At 37.9% G+C, this 22,590-nt stretch overlaps 1 protein-coding gene across 1 annotated transcript; it reads right to left on the bottom strand.

Annotated features, from left to right (window-relative positions):
• LOC136829964 (uncharacterized) lies at positions 1-2,989 on the bottom strand. Its single transcript, XM_067089144.1, has 3 exons — positions 2,747-2,989; positions 1,874-2,029; positions 1-899 (listed from the first exon to the last, which is right to left on the bottom strand). Exons 1-3 carry the CDS (start codon positions 2,823-2,825, stop codon positions 616-618), a joined length of 519 nt encoding a protein of 172 aa, XP_066945245.1. The 5' UTR covers positions 2,826-2,989; the 3' UTR covers positions 1-615.
• Positions 2,990-22,590: the final 19,601 nt, after the last annotated feature.

The following is a 22,590-nucleotide window of genomic DNA, read 5'->3' on the forward strand; positions in this document are numbered from 1 at the left end:
AATTTTATATGTCCAAATTTATTAGACTTTCAAGTTTTACAGTGCAAGGGAACAAACTCTTACTTTCATTAAGGTAAAGTAAACTATTACTTTGATTATATAAACCACAACGGAAAATGAACTAACGATTTGATGTTTCACAACTGAACAAAATCAGTCACAATATGCACGAAAAAATCACTTTAGTTGAACAGAGGTATTTCAAAAATTGAAAAGATAAATGTCCCTTAAGGTTATAATAAGGGTAATTTATATGATCCGTGACAACTGACACGAACTATTGGGTAGTAATCATTAGTGTGTACACATACCTCATCATGGCAGTTGATATACATACACTATTAAAAGTAAAACAGGACTTTGGAAAACTTAAATATTTGTAAAATTCAAACCTTTCCACAAAGGTGGTTGGTATTTTGTTCGTAATAACCTTGGTCAGATATATGATGAATGAATAACATTTTTCCCACAAAGGTGGTTGGTATTTTGTTGGTAATAACCTTGGTCAGGTATATGATGAATGAATAACAAAAACATTTTTTTCAAAGTCTATAGAAAGTAATAGCTTCCATAACCCAACCTACCCTTGCACGCATCAGATGCTTTCAAAGCTACTCAACGACCTCCAGTTGCATGATACATTCCTCGGCCACGTGATGGTACGGGGATTACTTCGTAGGAAACATTATCAAGATATATGTTCCCATGATGGATCATTATATCGCGGTCGGTCTCCTCGACTTCTTCCACTCTATTCTTTGGAAGGAAGAGCTTGAAGGCGAAATCTACTTTCCCCACCTTCAAGAGATTCCTCCAAACTCCAGTATGAGAGTCGTAATTGTTCCTCGCCAGCTGCGTCTTGGAGAAGTTCTCTGGATCCATCAACGTGCCGTAGACACCTGAGAATAAATCGCTATAAATTAGAACACTTCTCGAGTTCGATTAATACGCCACCGGATCTGGAAAATAAAGACTCGTTTTCATGCATAAAAGGGATGGATGGTTTGCAGAACGACGGGGCAACCTCCGAACGGCAACTGTATCCGATGATTCGTTACTTGGGGGGGTTGGGTTCTCTACGTCTGCTGAACTTGCCCCGTCGTTCTACAATCGCTTCCTTCAAAGTGAAACATTCAAATATATACTTTTAAAATATAATAAAGGATGCTGGCATTTCGTTCAGCTAGCGAGTCACACATGTGCTTTATTTATATTTGAAATATCGTTTTCGTTAAATATCCGACCACTGACATGTCACTACACAACATCGGCATTTAAAGGACACCTTCCAACCATATGGCATCATTGAATGTTATTACGTTATTCTGCAACTTTTGAGGAACTAAAAATAAAAAAAAAATAAAAAATCACGATACTGACCCGAATACCACACAGACATTCAACAAGTATTAATACGCCATGAGCATTAATTTTACTGTTCCTGCCGTTGAAAGAGAGAGAGAGAGAGAGAGAGAGAGAGAGAGAGAGAGAGAGAGAGAGAGAGAGAGAGAGAGAGAGAGAGAGAGATACAGCAGGTGTTAGTACGTCATGAGCATTAATTTTGCTGTTCCTGCCGAGAGAGAGAGAGAGAGAGAGAGAGAGAGAGAGAGAGAGAGAGGAGAGAGAGAGAGAGAAATAAACGTAGTGCAGTACAAGGTTCCAAGGGTGCAACTGGGTTTTAGAAACCTCCCCCCCCCCTACGTCAAACAATTGAAGAAGGAAAACGGTAATGGTACTAAGGGAAGAAGGGAAACGGGAATGGTAGTTAAGGAAAAGGCTAAAATATAGGAGCACCTGGCTAGGATCTCAGGAATAGTGCAAACACTCGTTAGTGACGCCTGCAGTCCCGCAATAGTATCACGTATCTGCTTACCATTTCCAAATACAGCATCATCTCTGTGTCCACGACGCCTGCTTGGTCGGATGACACCGGAATCCAGAATAGCATCTTTCCCTTCTTTCGAAGTGTAGTGGTAAAACACAACTTGATTCCCCCGACTCATGTCTGAGTGTCCGCTTCGTGTGTCCTCTGTAAAAATGAATAAAATTTTATGGTCACTTGGTGTTGGTTTAGAATGGATTTCATCATTGTATTTGAACCATTTTCATTCAGAGATCCGACAATAGCCTACGAAAAAATAAATCATATTCAATACTGACTGACCTGTGAATGTGGAATTTTTTTCAAAGAAATACTGTTACTATTTATTCAGATAACACACTAACATAGGCGTAGAGCCGTAGCGTGGCATCCAGTGTTCCCAGATCTATTTTGCTAAATTACGCTAGACCCAGCAAAATTATGATATCGGGATGCTGAAACTGTGCTAACTTTCAGAGATGGTTTATTTTCACAAACCCACTGTAAACATAACAGTTAACAACCGTAACATGAAACGGATAAATAAAGGCGGCCAACCTTTTTTTGGGCCTGTAGAAATGAAACAGATTTTCAAAGTCAAAAATCATCAAACAGCTTTTATTATATGCAATTCTTCATTTGGAGTCATTGTTAATGAGGAAACGACTTTTAAAGTCAAAATTTCATCAAAACAACTTATATTAAACGCAATTCTTCATTTGGAGTCATTATTAATGAGCTAAAAGAGCGTTCTGCGGGTGGACAAACTAGCCAAAAAGGGATAAAATTATTATATAAACATGATTAGGAATTTCCTAGACGTCTTTGTTCGCTGATTTCATATGTCGTGATGGCTCAAAGTTTATATATTCATGAGCTACTTACCATCATCCGAGTCCCAGAAGGAGGAGGAGGAGGAAATATATTCATGATACCAATCCTTCTTACTTCCTTTCTTCGACATTATCAGCTCTGTCTTGTCTAAGGATTCAAAATTTCACACTAACGGAGGCTGCACTGTACCAGCCACACCCTGCGGTCTGTGAAAACTACTACTAGATACTACGAGGAGGGAAGGCTGCGGTCTATCAGCAACTGCGCTGCCTGGAGTTGGACTGAGCGGAATGCGATTATGCGGACGGGACGGGACGGGATATTTTCAGGTTCAGAACGGTTTCATTTCGTAGTGGACCGTGTCTAAACTTCTCAGCAACCGTCGTTATTGTACAAAATTTTAATTTCTTAAAATATACTGTTTATTTTTACTACTGATTAAACATTTCCATAGTATTTCTCTCAATTTTCTTAAATTATGCCATTCCCAGGAACTAGCATAAACAATTGGCTCCTATAAGCGACCAGCGTAAAATCTGGAGTACAGCAACAATTTCTTAGCGAATTTCTGGCGTATTCATAAGAATATAATTTCTATTTCTAATATTCTAAATATATCCTATAGTTTTTTTTCGGTTTTATACGTCGATTCCTACTGATGTTAGGATTTAAGCAGGAATTCCTTTAGCATTGCATTTCTTGTTAATAATAGAGATCACTAATAATCACTCATAACCTTTAGGAATCAAGTGCCTGTATCTTAATTTATTCCTGTATGATTCTTTGTTGCCGATGCAGTATTCATGTATGGTCTCTGTCCAGACTGAAATCCATGGAGACAGTGGAGAATGAGACATGACAATTCATGTATCAACGCAGACATGAATCTTGTTCTATATAAAAAAAAAAAAAAAAAGAAAACGTCTCGTTCAATTCCTGTCATAGTTTGGCATTCATACTTTTTCTTGCCATGTTGAGACTTGGATGGAGAAGGGGAGGGGACTTGCGCTGGGTAGGACCTGAGCTACGATGGTGCAATCGACGGAGTAAAAAGAAAAAAAAGGACGTTGTAAAGATCCGCAACGCCAGAGTACCCATGTAAAGATTGGCTATCCTCAGAATGAACTTAACATCAGCCAACACCCCACCCCCCCCCCTCCACACGGCGAAGGGACATTCCATTTGGCCGACAACAAACAGATGCACCGCCAGTATCAGAATGAGCTTGTTAACATCAGCCACCCGAAATATTAGCTTGTTAAGATAAACAACCCTCAGGTACTCTGGGGTTGCTGTTCTTTACGTTCGAAAAAACGGTAATTCTAAGTTAGAAGGCCGTCGCGGAGATATTACTTAGTTATACCTAAAACCGAGTGACTATAGAACTATGCTGAGTTTGGTCTATGGTTTCATCATCCATAGGCCTAGACCTATGGCCTATATATATAACTCACTCTCTCTCTCTCTCTCTCGGTAAACGATATAAACAAAATTTAGGAAAGCGTGGTTGCAGGTGGAATAATTTGAAAAAAAATGACTGTCAGGTGATTCCAGCTAGGTCTTCTTGTCTTCTTTTATGTAAATGTCCTTCAAATGAAAATATAACAGGAGTGAGAGCAGGCAGATAAGCTAGCGCAATTTCGGGAGGTCCTGGTAGAGACATGGCTTACAAGTAGTCAATCGAGTTGGCAACACTGGCAGTATTAGTTCGAACAAGGCTTGGAGGAACTATGTCTGATACAATAACGAGGGTTTCTTTATTGTTTGTCCCTCTCTCCCACTGTCAGTGGGAGGGTAGAACTCCTGCTTCTATTAGAATATTAATTAGAAAAATAGAAAGGCTGACCAGTCACCGTCCAGCGTATGATGGTACATTTTAAAACTATACATGTAACTGACATGGCGGACTGATTAGATAAAGAGCCATCCAAGAGGGGCTCGTCACTTCTCGTTGAATGGCATATATCATGCAATTGGAGGATAGCAGCAGCATATTACTGATGAATGCTCATGCTACAACGCGCTCACATCAAAGTATGACGTCTTAAAATTAATATGTCTTAAAATTAATATGTCGTTGGAGGCGTAGCCTACTACAGTCATTAGCCTATGCGCAATTCTTGAATTGGCCTCCCTAAAGTAAATCGGCTGCTCATCAAGGGTTAATAAGTACTAACATTTGGAAAACAGAATATAGGTCGTACCATGCTCCATAGAAGAGAGAAATAATGCAAAAAGACCAGAAAGGCCTCTACGACTGCCACGCCTCGTGTCTTTTCCTATGACTCCGACAAATCGCCTACGCAATATTAATGCGAGTTCCTCAAGGATAACCTACAGTAATTAAGAAACCTCATACTCTTACCCGAATATATCGCTTCCAACACGAGATGCCGATAGGACAGGAATATTCCTAGAGGGTCGGTGTATTAATGGGGCGTGATGTACGTCTGTACTGACGGCCGGGCCAACGCTGTCTGGCTGCCAGATTTCCACACTAGGGACTCCACCACGCACGGTCTCAAACAGTTGCCAGTTATGCTTTTATATTGGCTTTATCAATGTAGTGGTTGGAAGTCTGAAGGAAAGCTAACCAAGTTATAAAAAAAAAAAAAAATAGGTTCTTTATCTTGATCTTAAGGTGATACATGGGATAGTAGCGGGCAAAGCAATATTGTATTACCGCATGATATCCACTGAACGTGGCCAAAACCGCAGAGATAAGGAGAGCTTGCGCTTTTGGTTTTTTACTTATTAATCTGGAATGATTGAAGGGGGGGGGAATGGGGATGGTAATTTATTTCAAATTGGAATGAAATTAATCACCAGAAACCAATGAAGGTAGTATCAAGGTGGAAGAAGAGTAAGGTGATTTCGTGAGAGAACGAGTTTTGTGAATTTGCGTTTTCCCGCGCAGTTGGAACCCAGCTGAGCAAGTGGCTGCGTGGCAAGAGGTTCATTGACTCATACTGTTTTGGAGGGAATTCGCCGATCTTTTAACTTAACATTTCAATCAGTTGATAAGAGACAACAAAGATGGTGGTATGTGTTGTGTTTGGTTGCAAAAATCATGATCGCCATCGCCAAGAAAAAGGCATTTCATGTTACAGATTTCCAAAGGATCCATCTCTTTGCAAAACTTGCGTTAATCTGCGCAAAAGGAAAGATGATTTCAACGTGAAGAATGCAAGAATATGCTCCATTCATTTTGTCCCTGGTGATTTTGGAGAAAGCCTTGGACATATACTTTTAGATTCTTTCTTTCTTTCTTTTTCTTTTAACGTGCTTTTATTCCCATTTTTGTATGGGGTAAGCACGATATTATCCTAAAAATGCACTCAAACTGAAAGATACTGCTGTGCCTACTCAACACATGTATACTAACGATATAACGCCAGGTAAATATTGTTTATTTCCTAGATCAATAGAAGAGTATTTTAGTTGGCTTAGCCTATTTTGGAATTGAAATTATGTAAGGCAGAGAGAAACAGAGAGACACCCAATTCAATATTTCTCAAATGAAAATGGTTTGGTTTATTATCAGCTGACTTTGAATAAAAAAATTTTGATTAATCTATTTATAAGGCATGTTTTATAAAGCTTACAATTCAGATCTTTGTATGCCTCTTTTTGTATAATTATTTTTTTATAAGCCTATATCTATGCAACACTTGCTTGATGATTTTTTTTTTTTGATGATTGATATAATTTTCATGAAAGTGGTTTTGCTTAAGCCCATTATCAACTCTCTCAAATTGCTCATATTGTTTAACTCTTTTTTTGCTATTAGGCCCATCGCTATAAAAAAAAAAATACCTAGACTTGCAGCATATAGGCGCATAGGTCTAGCCTAGATTTTTTTTATGGGACAAGGAAAATATATGACGTGATTCTCTCTCTCTCTCTCTCTCTCTCTCTCTCTCTCTCTCTCTCTGTATTTTTGTCAGTTCGTGGGTTAATAGTACATTACGTTAATAGTACATTACTTAAGCTAGATTCCTCCTCCTGAAGAGCTCGCTTAAAAGTCCTCCCTGAACTTGGCTGCTAAAGAAAGCTTTTTTTTTTTTTTGTAGACAATTATAGGAGTCCTTTTAGGGGCGGCCCTTCAGACAGATATATCTAGCTAAAGTGAATTAACTATAGTAAGTAGGCCTAATATTATGGGCAAAACCCTTCATGATTTTCAGTAGGCTTATATAAAATTATATATCAATATAGGCCTAGGTCTTCATTAGGTTAAGTAAAACTCACGACAGAATTCTCTCTCTCTCTCTCTCTCTCTCTCTCTCTCTCTCTCTCTCTTCTTACTCAAGTAATATATTATTTTATCCTGGTCGTATTTCATTTACAGTAGGCTATATGACAATATATTTTCTTCTGTAATGGGAAATATAATTTTATCATGTTACATAACTAGTTAATAATGAACTAATTGAACTATAAAACAATGCGATAGTGCCCTATGGCTAGGAATGCATTTTGCAGTAATATTTGACCGTGAGCAGTTTTGGGTCCCGTTTGACGTCACTGACTCGTCTCGAGCTGCGCGTGATTCCACCTATTCTTCTTCCACCTTGGGTAGTGTGTACTGACCTAAATAACGGGAAAAATTCATATTATGAAGTAAGCACCGAATGATCAAAAACTTTTCAGTGGGGTAGTACAGCTAGCCAAATACTGAGACGGTAGTCATTGGGCGGGCTAATATTAATAATAAAAAAAAAAAACTTACATTTGTCGTAAACGTGGCAAGGTTTCTGAAGGCCTTTGCCACATGTACTGTACAGTCAAGAAGTCTTCTGATTTCATTTAACGACCTTGACCCAACCATACAGGACAATGGAGGGTCCCTTGAAGCACGTTTAAGCGCCCAGGCAAAGGAAATCGTCTATAAAGTTTTTTTTTTTTAAATATTTACAGCAGGATAAAAGAAACGGCAGACCATTAATTGACATTTCAAGATTGATGGATCGTGTGACTGTTGCAACATGAGTGAAAATTAAGTATATCTTAGTTTAACCAGACCACTGAGCTGATTAACAGCTCTCCTAGGGCTGGCCCGAAGGAGGAGTGAAAGAACCTATTCCGGTTGTATTTGAAATATATACAAAACTGAATATCAAATATTTACCTTGCCGTACATATAAAAATATTATAAGAATATATTCTTATTGTATATACTTAATGTACTATATGCGTAACACATTTACAAATAATACTCAAATAACAAGAGATATGTATTATTATATACTGTGAACGTTAACTCTCTCTCTCTCTCAATATATATATATATATATATATATATATATATATATATATATATATATATATATATATACATATATGTTTAAAAAATCACAGTAGACGCACGTGACTTCAGTGTATAAGCGAATCCACAGGAAAATGACAGGCAGAAGTTCAGCACCTGAACTTCTGCCGGTCGAGACTACAAAGTCTACCCCAAAGCCAAATCAAAGTCCTTCAAAAGGAGACATCGTGCTTACCCCATACAAATGGGAAAAAAGCACGTTAAAAGAAGAAGATACACACACACGCACACACACAAAAGAAATGAATAGACTGTATAGTATGAGACTCGAACGGCCAAGCATCTTGAAGTCTTAGACCAAAGTCATACTGTAGGTTAAAGGGATCAACTCGTCCAGAGCGGCAGGGCTGGCAGGAATAACTTGGAAAAAATCACCCCAAACGCCGGAATCTCGAAAGATGCCACGATCGGGATTTGGTCCTAATCATTAACCTCTCGAATGTATGAGTCAAGGCCAGGTAGAAGGATTGCCCCGGGTAGAAGGATAAACAAATGTTCTCCGAAGTGAAATTTGGCATTGGAGTTGCATTGGAGAGGTGGAGGTGGAAGTAATAGCAGGAGTGAAATAAGTCGCAATTGGAAATATCTTTCTTTTGTTTTTTTCCATTTGCTTAGCTACCATGGCTTTAATTATATATATATATATATATATATATATATATATATATATATATATATATATATATATATATATATATATATATATATATATATATAAGTTGTAATTTCGCTTTGAAACTCTAGGAGAGTGTTGCCAAATGTTAGGAGAATTTTTCTGTATGTTTAACTCATATTAAAAAATCTTACGATTTTTCGCTCTAAAAACATGGGATGGCCCCTTAAAAGATCACGATATAGTACCTAACTTAATGAACATCCCTCCAGAGTTCCAACCGCTGCATTGATAAAGTCGAATATATTGCATAACTGTCAACTGTCTGAGACCTTGGAAATCTGGCATTATCTGGCGCCATGATGGTGACGGCAAGCAGTGAGGACTGCACTTTCCACCTCGGCTGCTTGCTTGGGAACAGTCCAGATGCCACGTATCAATTCTTCCTTGAACGCGTACATTTCATGACAAGATGGAGACGAATGCTGCAACAACTGCCTGCGTTTATATTTCTGCTGTTTACTCACACGAAATTCTATTGTGTTTTTTTTAAATGCTTTGGATTAGCAGAAAGTAACCGTAGGCTATGTATGGGTATTAATAACACGATGGATTCGTGACGTTAGTCAGAGCGATACAAAAAGAGAACAAACCGGGCAGACCCAATCAAATGTTCATTCACTCTAGCTTTGGTCAACAAAATTAGGAAAATTACCAAGATATGGCAGACTGACAAAAGCTGCCGATTTCTGTTGCCGGAAGCGGTGTGCCAAGCGTAGGTGAATTTCCCCGTGTTTGTTGGTGATAAGGGGAAGGTAATGTGAATGCCATACTTGAGTTGGAAAGTGTATGGAAAGTTTCATGTGTTTTATCTAATTATCTATATATTTATTTATTTTACATTGTGCCTTATATTCTACGTGACGACAGACCCTTCAGTCATCTTTCACTATTCAAGGACGTGGCCGTTGAATTGGCAAATCCCACTGGAGACCAGCTTCCCGAATACGAAACGATTCTTGCCCTGCAGTTGTTGAGCCAAACACAGCTACTTCGCATCTCTCTCTCTCTCTCTCTCTCTCTCTCTCTCTCTCTCTCTCTCTCTCTCTCTCTCTATATATATATATATATATATATATATATATATATATATATATATATATATAGATAGATAGATAGATAGATAGACAGATAGATAGCAAAGCTAGAGAATGTGCTTTATCAGTATCTCCTATAACAATGTCGTGTTGTAAAGCAATGCAGGGAAAGCGGAATGAAGTAACAAATATTCTTCAACCTCTTCTTATTTCAATCCCTAGTCGGGGTCGCTGTTGTTAATGTGCCTCTTCACCTGTTTCAGTCTTCAATGGATTATTTCAGTATAACGCACGGATGCCTTCCTTGACTCAGTTCTCCGCATTTATCCTGGCTTGGGATCGGCACTATGGTCAAATAATTTACACATGAATATATGCAGACATAGACTCTGGACCTGGTAGTAGGTCTGAAATAAATCTGGAAGTGCTAAACCGTCTTCTTTACATATGTTCAGACTATATTGTCTACTCTATATGTCGAGAAAATAATTTCGTAGGAAACAGTAAAACCGGGTTAGTTGTGGACCACAATTTCTTAAGGAGGGAAATATATTATAAAATTTACATTTCCCCTCCTTATCCATCACTATGCCTGCTTTTATCACTAGGAAATGGCACAGTGGATGGTGACAAGCATAACATACTTTCACTACAAGTAAACTGTCCAGGCAGATCACAAATTACTTAGGGTTGACCAGTCCTCAGAGAGCCTGGACCATACAGTGAATTGCTGCACATGGCTAATGCTGAGGTGACACACACAGAAAAGGTCTTTCATTGCTCTGACATCAACAAAAAATGCTTGATAAAGGAAAGCAACGTTGCTCACGCTTTGTTCTCTGCAACTGGAATATTTTAAGTGCTTTCCCCAACGGTAAAAGAATGTCCTTGGTTTACTCTTCCGTAGGGAGGTGATAGCCCCCACAGTGCACCTGGACTTTAGGCATTACTTACGATTCTTCGCAGCGTTCCTTCAGCCCATGGCTGCAACCCCTTGCATTCCTTTTACTATACCTCCTTGCACATTCTCTTTCTTCCATCTTACTTTCCACCCTGTCTTAACAATTGCTTCATAGTGCAACTGCGAGGTTTTCCTCCTGTTACACCTTTAAAACTTTTTTATTCTCAATTTCCCGTTCAGCGATATATGACCTCATAGGTCCAATCGCTTGCTTTTGGCCTAAATTTTATATTGCATTCCTGTGTGTTAACACTTCGGGAAGTATGATTCTTTTAAATATTATGATTCTTTAAAATATAGGTCAGTATTAAACGGCTGTTAGACTGATTATGATCAACCATCGTCGGGGACGGTAGGGTTGCTACCCGTTCTCAAATACAGATACATTCACTATTGAACCAATACAGAACGCCATTTGTTCTGCAATTGGATGTCTGAACATCATTATTTTAAAATTACTTGAGCGTATTTTTCAGTCCATGTTGACAGACTGGAAAATTGTGCCTTTGTCAACGGTTGCCTTCGGTACGTGTAAAGTACACGCCATAACATGACTCATGAGCGAGTGAGCGACGAGAGGTTTGTCTCGCCCCAACGGCCCCCACCCCCGGCCCCACACCCGGCTGGGAATGACGATATCCATAGTCTATTTCCCTGACTGATTCACTGTAGATTTGTTTGATGTTACTTTTCAATGGCTATTGTAGTTTAGCAGCGGAAATAAATCCTGCATTTTATTTTGTACAGTTCTGAAGGAATAAAATAAACTTGATGCATGCACACACATATACAGTATATATATATATATATATATATATATATATATATATATATATATATATATATATATATATATTTATACATATCTTTGTCTATGTCACAGCATGTCATTTACTTTTGAATTTCTATAGACTTGTCACTTCACTGACAACCGACAACTTGAGAAGTGGTCTTCCAGTCCTCATCAAATATGAAACATGTCTTCCTCACCCTCATGTTAGCTGCGCATAATCTCAGCACACCCCAGCAGAAATGTCTCGCTCCGCTCGCCACAACTTTTCCTCCTTATGCAACTATGATCTGTATTTTTCTGAGCTCGAGGTGGCAACCCTAAACTTCCAACACAAGTTGAGTAAGGACAAATGGATGTCTCTATAAGGGTAAAATGGGTGAACAACTTCTCGTTAAGTGACCCCGTACACATCAATAGTACTGCGTATGGACATATCAATGTTGCTAAGTGACCCCGTACACATCAATAGTACTACGTATGGACACATCATTGTTGCCACGGTACCCATGTGTCACCGCTTTCCCGAATACCTGCATTTCACGATGGGATGGTGACGAAATTCCACAATTTCAGATTAAGTTAATATTACTGTTGTTTATTAATATGAAATTAGCTCATAAATAACGTCCTCAATGCTGCAATGTAAAATGGTTTGAAGGGGGTTTAGACAAGCAGAACGGAACCATATGCTATTTATAGGTAACGCAGACTTGAACATCTTACTTGACACGTGTGTTCAGGACAAGTACGGTTCGTGTCGGTAGTCACAGCAATGTAAATGGGAAATTCCAAAACCGAGAAACAGGGTTGCCAGATGTTTGAGCACAAAAATGGACAGTAGTCATTTGAAAATAGGACATTTGAGATAAAAAAAGGACAGTCATATATATATATATATATATGTGTGTGTGTGTGTGTCTATGTATGTATGTATGTGTATGTATTGTGTTAAGAGGACCAGGTGCAGGAAAACAAGCAGATTCCAGATTCAGTATTTTTAATCCAATATTTCGTGACCCTTTGTCTCATCATTAGGAACATCTGTACGAAAGCGGACTGGAGACGCCTCGCCGAGGCGATGCCAAGTCTGACAACCATTGCAATGGCTGCAAGTTGTTAACGTTCAAAGTAGTGCGTGTTTAGCAAATATGGTGACTGACGTATTGAACTGTTAATTCATAGGTAGCATTAGTTGAATGGGATGATGTATTTATATTTTTTATTAATTTTATAATCAGTGTGATTAATATTTGTGATAACATGACACTGACAAGACCTGGAAATAGAGATATAAGAGGAAGTGACAGAAAAGGACGGTTTTTGACTGTCCCTTTTTTCTTCAAAAATAAAGGACAGGCGGGTTTCAAAGAGGACAGACTGGCACGGAAACAACCAGACTCAGGGGTTTAGTTAGAATGAGCATCCGTCCATAAACATTTGCCAAAACAAATTGTGTGACGAGCCGTTCAATGAGTGTCAGAACCTCCCGGAAATGGCTCATCAAACATAGCGACCCCGACTAGGGAATAAGCTGATTATGAGAAGAAAACAAAATTGACTCATGCGTGATCTGAATTTCAACGCTTTCCAAAGATTACGAGTATATTTGAACTTAGGAGATCTCCTACACATCCATTCAGTTAACGATATTGAGCCGAACTGAACGTTTTACTATTAAATGTTAATCACAGGCCCTAACTGCGAAAATGAATATAGTAAGAGATGAAACATGAACGAAATGAAACTGTCGATACGCACATGGTATCATTTTTGTTCTGATAAACATAAACAATAACAAGATCTTCATCGGCAACTAAAAGAGTCTTAATAGCCTGGGAATTTGAAATTTTATGCATAACCAGTAAGATGCGATGTACAACATTTTTAGAGTAAAAGGAAAACATTTAAAGAAAAGGTTACTAGCTTTATTGCTAGAACGTCTGTTAGTGTGAAGATGATTAAGTAGTAGTATTTTGTTCATGTGTTATTAGGGTAACATAGCTACAGATTAGGAAATTGTCTTTTTTACTTGTTTGTAAGAAAGTTATTCAGTTTTACTGAGTGGTAGTTCACGTGCCATAAATGGCTGTTAATTTATATATATATATATATATATATATATATATATATATATATATATATATATATATATATATATATTTTTTTTTTTTTTTTCATTTCATTTTTGATTCATGGCATTGTGAATCTTGTGTTGCTTATTTCCGTCTTCATTCCAGTGGCGTGGCTGCCATTCCATCAGTAGGGGGTGGACCTAGGTGGGGTCAAGATATTTTTTGGAGGGACCAAAGGAAATTACACAAAACTAATGTACCAATTCTGTAATTACTAAAATATGCTATTCTCGAATGCTTATACCATGTGAACGAGGGAAAATAATAGTATTAGTAATTAGTAAACCTGTATTTGAAATTATAGAGCTCAATTTACAATTAATTTTCAACTCTTACTATATGCAGATGTATCAAATACTGTAATGTAAAATTTCTCACAACTTTATATTCAACACTAACCTAATTTCTATTATCAAGTTTTAATTTTCAACTATAGTATAATATCCTTGTCATGTAAATAGTGCATAGCATAAATAACACAGAAGACAGTTACGACCCTCCAAAATCTCTTCAAAATTTCAACCTATCCCATTCCCTCTTCTTCATCTCCTCTCCCTTGAAATTAGCTCAAAGCTGCAGTAGCAAGTTGCATTGCGCTTATTCAAAACTGTAACTATAGTTTCAGTCACTTCATACATTTCCGTTAAATACCTATAACTATAATTCTGCTTTTGACCACCAAACGGTTAAAGTTTAGCTGCAAAGGAACTTTAAACTCATTCTTCGAAATAGCAAGATTTCTTGGAGTCACTTTTAGTTTGCTTTGTAGTTAGTATTATCTCCCTTCCTCCTATAAATAGACAAGTGATCTCTATCTTATCTCATCAGTCTCTCAAAATAAAAATGAAGTCGCGAAGCAGCATGACTAAACCAAGGACTGTTTCACCACATTTGACCGAATCTTTCCGCGGCTTAAGCGAGGCAGGATGTTCGTGACTGAGTTGCCATGGCATAGACCGTCAAGCCACGTGACTGTAATGCTAGCAAAGCAACCCAGAAACTTTTGTTGGAACATTGAAAGCTCAAACGAATTCTCCCTCCCCTCCCCCATCCCCCCCGATTGTTCAACCCTAAAGGGCTACTGCAGGGAAGTCTCTGTCTCTCTCTCTCTCTCTCTCTTAAAATCACTTCAGTTATTAATCGAGGGAAGTGCGCCACGCCTAGTCGTTATGAATTTTCTGTAAGATTTTTTTTTTTTTTTGCATTTTTTGTTGTTAGTACGATCCGCTTCGAGACTGCGGAAGACTTTGTGTTGCTTAGTCTAGATTCAGAATGAGTCCTTCATTCGTTTTGATTTCATTCTCTTTCTCTAAAAATTTGAAAATTCTAGCTAGGGTTCATGTTTATGCATAGGCTACTCGTTACCCTAATGAACTTTCACTAATGCCTCGAAAGAATCGAATCAACTACATCCTTGACATTTGTTTTTACTCTTTCATTTAAAATGTTTCTTGTTAGGTACATGTTTGTTCGTATGCTCACACACATCGAGACGACTGGTACATGACGTCTAAATGTACAGAACGTATGCTAGAGTAACAGTACAAACGAACGCAGAAGTTGATTGGAACCAGATATCCACTCCTGACTTGTGGGAAAAAGGAAGCAGCAGTAAACCAACGATATTTATTACCGTCTGACGTCAGCATCTTTTTTTAACAAGTCTGCTTATCTACGTGGGCAGGCTCGCACCTTGGCTCTCGTCCCATGTTAACTAACCTTTTCTTAAAAATTATGCATTTTATTTATTCTTTTTTCAAATCAATAAATCAAGATCACATCTACATGCCTTGACTTTAATATTCTAGCAAAAGCTTTCTTTTTTAAAGTTGGACTCTATAATGTCTCTTTCCAGAAAATTATTGAATTGAAATATAATTTCAGCCTCTGCCCAGTTGATTGTTATCGCTAACATGAAAGAAAATTGCACCATGTATCAGTCCTCACGAAGATGTCTGAGATATACAGATGAGACCGGTCAAAATTTATAACCAGTGCTCCATTTTTCCCATTGTAAATGTGCGTATATGTAGTTTAACACTGAATTCATTACACGGGCCGGATTGAAGGGTCCCCCACAGAAAGAGGTGATTTCCATGACCCATTATACATTTTTTAACTTTTTGGGTTTTCATTTTCTTTTTACCACCTAGTGGCCGTTTGTTTTCTGTTATCTTTTCATTTTTAATCCCCTCTTTTTAATTTCTTTCCTCACTTTACCTTGTATTTTCTTTCCCTTAAAAAAATAAAAAAGAAACGTATTGGTAAAGATATATCACTTTGTTCATGTTATCTATTATTCTATTAGACCACTAGTTAGGCTACCAGAACTATTGTACTGACAATTGTTTAGAACTTTAGAATTACATAAATTGAAAGGAGTAACTGCTATTTTAATTAAGAGAGCAGAAGGACAGTAAGAAGTAGTCTCTTTAATGAAAGTTGAAAATTCGTAAAGAAATACTGTCAGCTTACGCTGCGCGTGGTGCTTTTGTTTATTGTTATTTCTTGTTGTCAGTCGAGTCCGACATTTAGTGCCGCCGTGAATCCAGCGATTACAAAGGCGTGTGAAGTTGAATTGTATTTTGTGAAATTGTATCAAATAACAATAACGTTCTTTGTCCTGGTTGGTGTCCACGCTTACTCCGGTGTTTCTAAGTAAGTTATACAGAATTTCGCTTGTTTAATTAACTTACTTTGGCTGTCTTTTGAGGGGTTGCAGTGACATTACGGTAGGCTAACATTAGCATAGCCTACTCTGTTTCGATTCATATTTCCAATTTTCCCCTTGTTTTTCCATTGATTTCCTGTTGACATGCATTTATAGGTGTCGGAAATTCGTTTTATCTTATCATTAAGAAGTAGACTTAAAAAGTAGTTATTGCTGGAGGCAAATAGAAATGATACCTGATCACAATAATAAGCAGTCCACAATATCTTTAACTTCAGCTGTTCCAAAAGTTGCTATGACTTCATTATATGATGTACTATACTACTACTACTACTACTACTACTACTACTACTACTACTACTAATAATAATAATAATAATAATAATAATAATAATAATAATATGGTATATAAATAGGTTGTTGGGGATTCGACCAACATTATCGCAAAAGGAAGTGGGGGCCGATTGATTGGCGAGGTATGACCTTGTGGCATAGTAGGTGGTAAGACGCTAATTCCTAGATTCAGTCCTTTATTCAACAGTAAGCGAATATAATTTTTTCCCCTCCCTCACTGAAAGGGCAAAAAACATGAAATGTAAGAGATGTGAGCCAAAAATTAAATAACCTAACCTTGTCACTGAATTGGCTAGTTTCGCCCCCACACCCCCCTTAGTAATTTTTATGTGCACTAGCCTAACCATGAACACTGACTTAACCTCCTGACTTGTCACTGAATTGGTTAGTTTCTAGATGGGGGACTTCGCCCTCCATGCCCCCCTTATATCAGTGGGGGGCTTCACCCCCCCAAACCACCCTTTGTGATCTTTACACCCCCTTAATTTTTTTCCTAGTCAGGTGGTCTGCTCCCGACCCCCGTAGGAGGCTGCAAATTATAGAAAATTGACGAGCACTGCCTGGAAGACAGTCTGTCGGACTGTCAAGACCTCCTGGAAAAAAGTGAGTGACAGACATAAAACTCGTATATACGAAAGTGGTGCAAAGAAACGCAAAATGTCTCAAGCACGTGATAAAAAACATCTTGAAGCAATGTCAAAAAGACCCCTAATAATCACCTACTTCGACCTTGCTGCCATAAAACAGCCTGTTGGAAATGCTTCAGAACCGTCAGAAGAGGCATCAACAAGTAAATTAATTGTAGAAACTGAAACACTATCTTCAGAAAAGGCAGAGCCTTTGGACATATCTTCAAGTAGCTCTACACTAGTGTATGAAGTCGACACAATTTTCCAGGGTGAACATGAACATATGGACGTACAGGAACATGAAGAAGATGTTGCTATGGAAAAGGTCAGTATGAAAAATCAAGGTTTTGAGAATGATATTGGTTTATGGCCTGAGTCATCTACAGATGAAATGATAGCTTTTTGGGCAAAGAAGGGATCAAGTGAATTACATTGTGATGAACAGTTACTGGATAAAGCTTCAAAACTCCAAGGTCAGGTGAAAGGGAAGAGTGGAATTCATTACTCACGTAAATGTTCACGAAGTTTGTTTCAGAGGAAAACACTGAATAATGAAACAATTAATCGTTCATGGCTCTGTTGCTCTCCAACAACTGACAAAGTTTATTGTTTTCCCTGTAAGCTTGTTAATTCGTGATCTGAAAAGGGCAAATTAGCCACTGATGGATTTTGTGACTGGAAGCATGGAAATGACAGGATAGCTGATCGCGAGAAATCAAAGTGCCATCTAGAATCCATCATTACTGTAGCCAAACTAAGGAAAGAACATGGCAGGATAGATCAAGAATGATCAAAGCAAGTAGCTCAATTGCAAGAATACTGGTGTAAACTTCTTACACGTATTGTAAGTACAATTAAATTTATCGCTGAGCGAGGACTAGCATTCAGAGGCACAGATGAACTGATTGGTTCTCCATCGAGTGGGAACTTTCTTGGTATACTGGAACTCCTATCAGAGTATGATCCATTTCTTGCAACTCACATCAAACTGCATGCAAAATTAATAAAGGACGAGGTCACACAAATTATCTCTCCTCTACAATATGTGAAGAAGTAATTGGAATAATGGGCGAACATGTACTGCAAGAAATAATATCAAGAATCAAGAAGTCAAAATATTATTCTATTTCTCTTGACTCAACCCCAGATGAGGGTCACACTGATCAACTAACTTTAGTCGTACGCTATATGGAAGAGACATTGCCAAAAGAAAGGTTCCTGACATTCATGGACAATCGAGGTCACAATGGTTCTGATATGGCCAAAGCCCTGCTTCAGTTTTTAGAGGGCCACAATATTGATCTCAAAGATTGCAGAGGGCAGTCCTATGATAATGCTGCTAATATGAGCTGGAAGTATAAAGGAATGCAAGCCCTCATCAAAGACAAGAATCCATTATCAGAGTGCCATGCTTTGGACATTCCCTTAATTTAGTGGGAAAGGCAGCAGTTAATACATGCTCTGCAGCTATTCACTACTTTGACTTTGTTCAACAAATTTATTTGTTTTTCACAGCATCCACGGCACGCTATGCTACGCTCAAAGAAAAATTAACAAGAGCTGATAAGCAGTTGTATGTTCCCAAGCGACTAGATGAAACTCGTTGGTCTTGCAGAGCAGATGGAACAAAGGCTATAGTGCATGGTTACAGAGAGATGAAAGAGGCTCTTTATGACATAATGACTGATAAAACAAGGCTGTGGCTCGGAATGAAGCGTGTAATTTACATGAAAATATGGGTAAATTAGGAATAGCCATTTATGCTACATTTTGGAATGACATCCTAGAAAGATTCAGTGCAACAAACCATATTCTACAAGATCCTAAAATGGTTCTTAGTACTGCAGTGAAAGCACTCAAGTCTTTGAAAACATTTATTGAAACAAAGAGAGAAAAATATGAGGACTATGAAGCAGCTGGAATCAGACTGTCTGGTACAGAAGAGTATATTGAAGTTCGCCATTGTGTGAGGAACGTGCGTCTTAATCCACTTGATTATGGTAAAGCAGAGGATGCCCAGATGAGTCCCAGCGTAAAGTTTCGTGCAAACAGTTTCCTTCCAGTTATTGACCAAATTGTCCAATCTCTTGAGTGACAGAATAGCTGCTTATGATGTTGTATGTGAGTGCTTTGGATTCCTCAGTCGCCTAGAAGATATGGATGCTGATGAGATCAATTCAGCCGCAGCTAGTCTTGTGAGTTTTTACAAAGGTGACCTACATTAGAGCCCAGTCTCAAAGATGAACTCGTTCATTTTGTTGAATTGGTAAAACTCGACAGAAAAGACAGTGAAAAAATTCCAAAAGAACTCTACTTTTACAAAATTCTCCTTGACAGTGGCTTACAGGCAACTTTTCGTAGTGTTGAAATCTCGTTGAGAATCTATTTAATATTAATGGTGTCCAATTGTAGTGGTGAAAGGTCATTTTCCAAGATGAAAATAATAAAAAACCGACTGAGAACGTCACTGAGCCAGAGTCGTCTTTCATGGTTGGCTATAATGAGTATTGAAAGTGATACTCTTCGAGAAATAGATTTTCAGACAATAATTACAACTTTTGCCTGTCAGGAAGTACGTAAACCTGCTCTGTTCCTGTAAAGTAGTTAAATAATAATAATGTAGGAGCTTCCTTGGTGTTTCCTTAGCTACGGTACTTCTTATATGTGGAGACTATATATTCTATAATACTTACTTAACCTGAATACTAAGAGGTCTTCATTTTTTGCCAATAATAGGTCTCAGTATAACCCAGAATTGCCCAGGTGGAAAATGCTCACTGTGCTCACCCCTCCATTCACTAAAAAATAATAATAATAATAATAATAATAATAATAATAATAATAAGGAAATAAAATAAAATAAATAAATCAACTGGATATAGGGCCCCCAAAAATGATGTGCCCCGGGACCCCCACAGCTGTGGATCCGGCCCTGGGTACCAGAGTCGACCGTAGCCAAGTTGAGAGACAACGATAGTCAGTGATTTTGACCACCCCGCAGTGAAGACAGATGTAAGTTAACAAGGTCTCTGGTGAACGTGCGCCGTGCTAGTCGAGTTCAGATTCTGTACTTAGAATCGATATCAACCCATCGCCACCATGGTAGATGATTCGCAATATTGTCACACTTGGGTAATGGTGAATTTTTTTTTTCACATGCGCACAACTTCTTCCGTTCACAAATTTTAAGCCACAAATACCGGTCAGTATCGAATTATACTGCTCCTTAGGTGTAAATTATTCCCAAGATTTAGTGAGACGTAACTGAAGTATCGCCCAGAGGCCTTGAGAAAAATTGCTCAATGTGACGACACAATGATATTCGCAAAATGTGCAATGAAAATTACGATAGTCTGTATCTACGCCTTCAGTACTTAAAAAAAAAAAAATCTTCAAAAGTACTTGTAAATCTCGCCTCGAGTTTTGAATCACCTAGAGCCATTCCTTTCTATTGAGAACAGTTAAAAGGAAGGAATCTCCGTCAAAATTTTGATTGAGCCAGATTTTTCCTACACCATAAGTTTCAGATTGAATAAAAAGAATAAAAAAAAATGTTGCAGTGAGTAACAGAAAACAGGAATAAAATGTGTTTTCTTTCTAAAGAAAACGACTTCAGGGTAGACTATGCGTAAGAAATTGTTCCTTTGGCATCTAATAACCTCCAAAATCATAAAACACGCTGCTGTTAGTACGAACTCACAAGCAACATATTACAATAAGTACAAAGTATTTTGCCTCATAAAACGATTCAGATGAAAAATATTAGAAGACTAAATATCAAAGGCCGTACTTGTCTTTTGAAGTTTCCCCCGGAAAGAAGGTTGTGGGGTGGGGGTTCATTCCCACCTTGGAGGAATAATAACTTATAGAGATTTCCTGAGTCCCTACCTGAACCCGGGAAGCCAGGTCAGTCAACGGTTACTCCCCCGAAGACTGGTAAAAAGAGCCTTGGAACCAAAGATACCTACCGTGCTATAGTGTTATTGTTAATCATTAACTGTCTCTTTTATACATTTCCTTCTGTTAACTTTCAGGTCAAATTTTTAAACGTTTTCTGACTCAGTTTCAATTTCATTTTCAATTTCAAGAACAATAACACAGAAAAGACCCATATATGAATCGACCACTTACTCCGGAAGATGGTTTAAATAGGATTTGTTTGAGACCATGATAACACATAGCTGCCTTCCTTTAGGCAAAAATCAATAACAACAGTTGTGAGATTAACCTAATCTGTGTTCCATGTTATTCCATAGAGGGCTATAAAGTTTAACGGCTACGTAGGCCAGGTGTTTTCGTATACAAATAACCAAGGTCAATAGAAGCATTATAATTAGTAAACCCTGGTTTCCCCTCCACTTGCTGATACCATTTTGCAATTGTTCTGGAATGTGGCAAGCAGGTGTTGAGAACCTTCCTTACGTAACGACATGCTTTTGGAGAATAAAAGTGCAGCGTTAGAGCAAAACTTCGCAGTGCTGGTGAATATTCGTTTTGTAGCGCGTGTTCATTATGTTTTTGTAGCGGATGTTCATTATGTTTTGCAGTTTGTCTTTTCAAAAGGTCTGCAATACCTGCAGCACAGTTCTCTAGAACAACCAAACTTTCATCACTTACAAACGATTTCCGTTTTAGCTCACATTTATTCAAACCACTGTTTTTCTTTATAAGACGACGTTTGGTCTGTTGCAACAGTTTCACTTTCTTTCTTGAAACACCCAACTTCTTTTCAATATGTATGGTTTTCTGCTTTGAATTCTTAACTTCACTTTGCGAATTTTGTGCTGGGCATTCAGACGTGGAAACATCAACTTCTTGGCGTTGCTTTGGCGGTTCCCTTTTTTCTGTAGTTTTTGTCAGCAAATATTCAGGAAAAGCTTCAAATACACTCGGTATAACTTCACTGTGCAAACGAACTTTCAATGCCGTCCGATAAAAGTCCTCTTCTCTAAAGTGCTTAGAGCATAAACTTGAGTATTTCGTTGGAGTGAAGTTTTCACGTCTTAAAGCATGAACCCATTCATTTCTCATGGCCTCATCTTTCGGAAAACTGTAAGAGAAAGAGAGAGAGAAAAAAATTAGAAACGTTTCATAGCCTGAAATATAACTATTTCTATCATAATTTTATCTTCATTTTTTTTTTTACAGAATAGGAGGATGACAATAAAATAAGGAACATAATCTTTATATTTTCATAGCTCTTTTTTTACAGAATAGGATGACTAAAATAAGGAACATAATCTTTATATTTTCATGAATAAGAAATCAACGCTCTTGACACAATTACAAATCACTGCGACTCACCGATGAAATGTA

The sequence above is a fragment of the Macrobrachium rosenbergii genome, chromosome 4 (assembly GCF_040412425.1).
Source record: "Macrobrachium rosenbergii isolate ZJJX-2024 chromosome 4, ASM4041242v1, whole genome shotgun sequence".
Lineage (NCBI taxonomy): Eukaryota > Metazoa > Arthropoda > Malacostraca > Decapoda > Palaemonidae > Macrobrachium > Macrobrachium rosenbergii.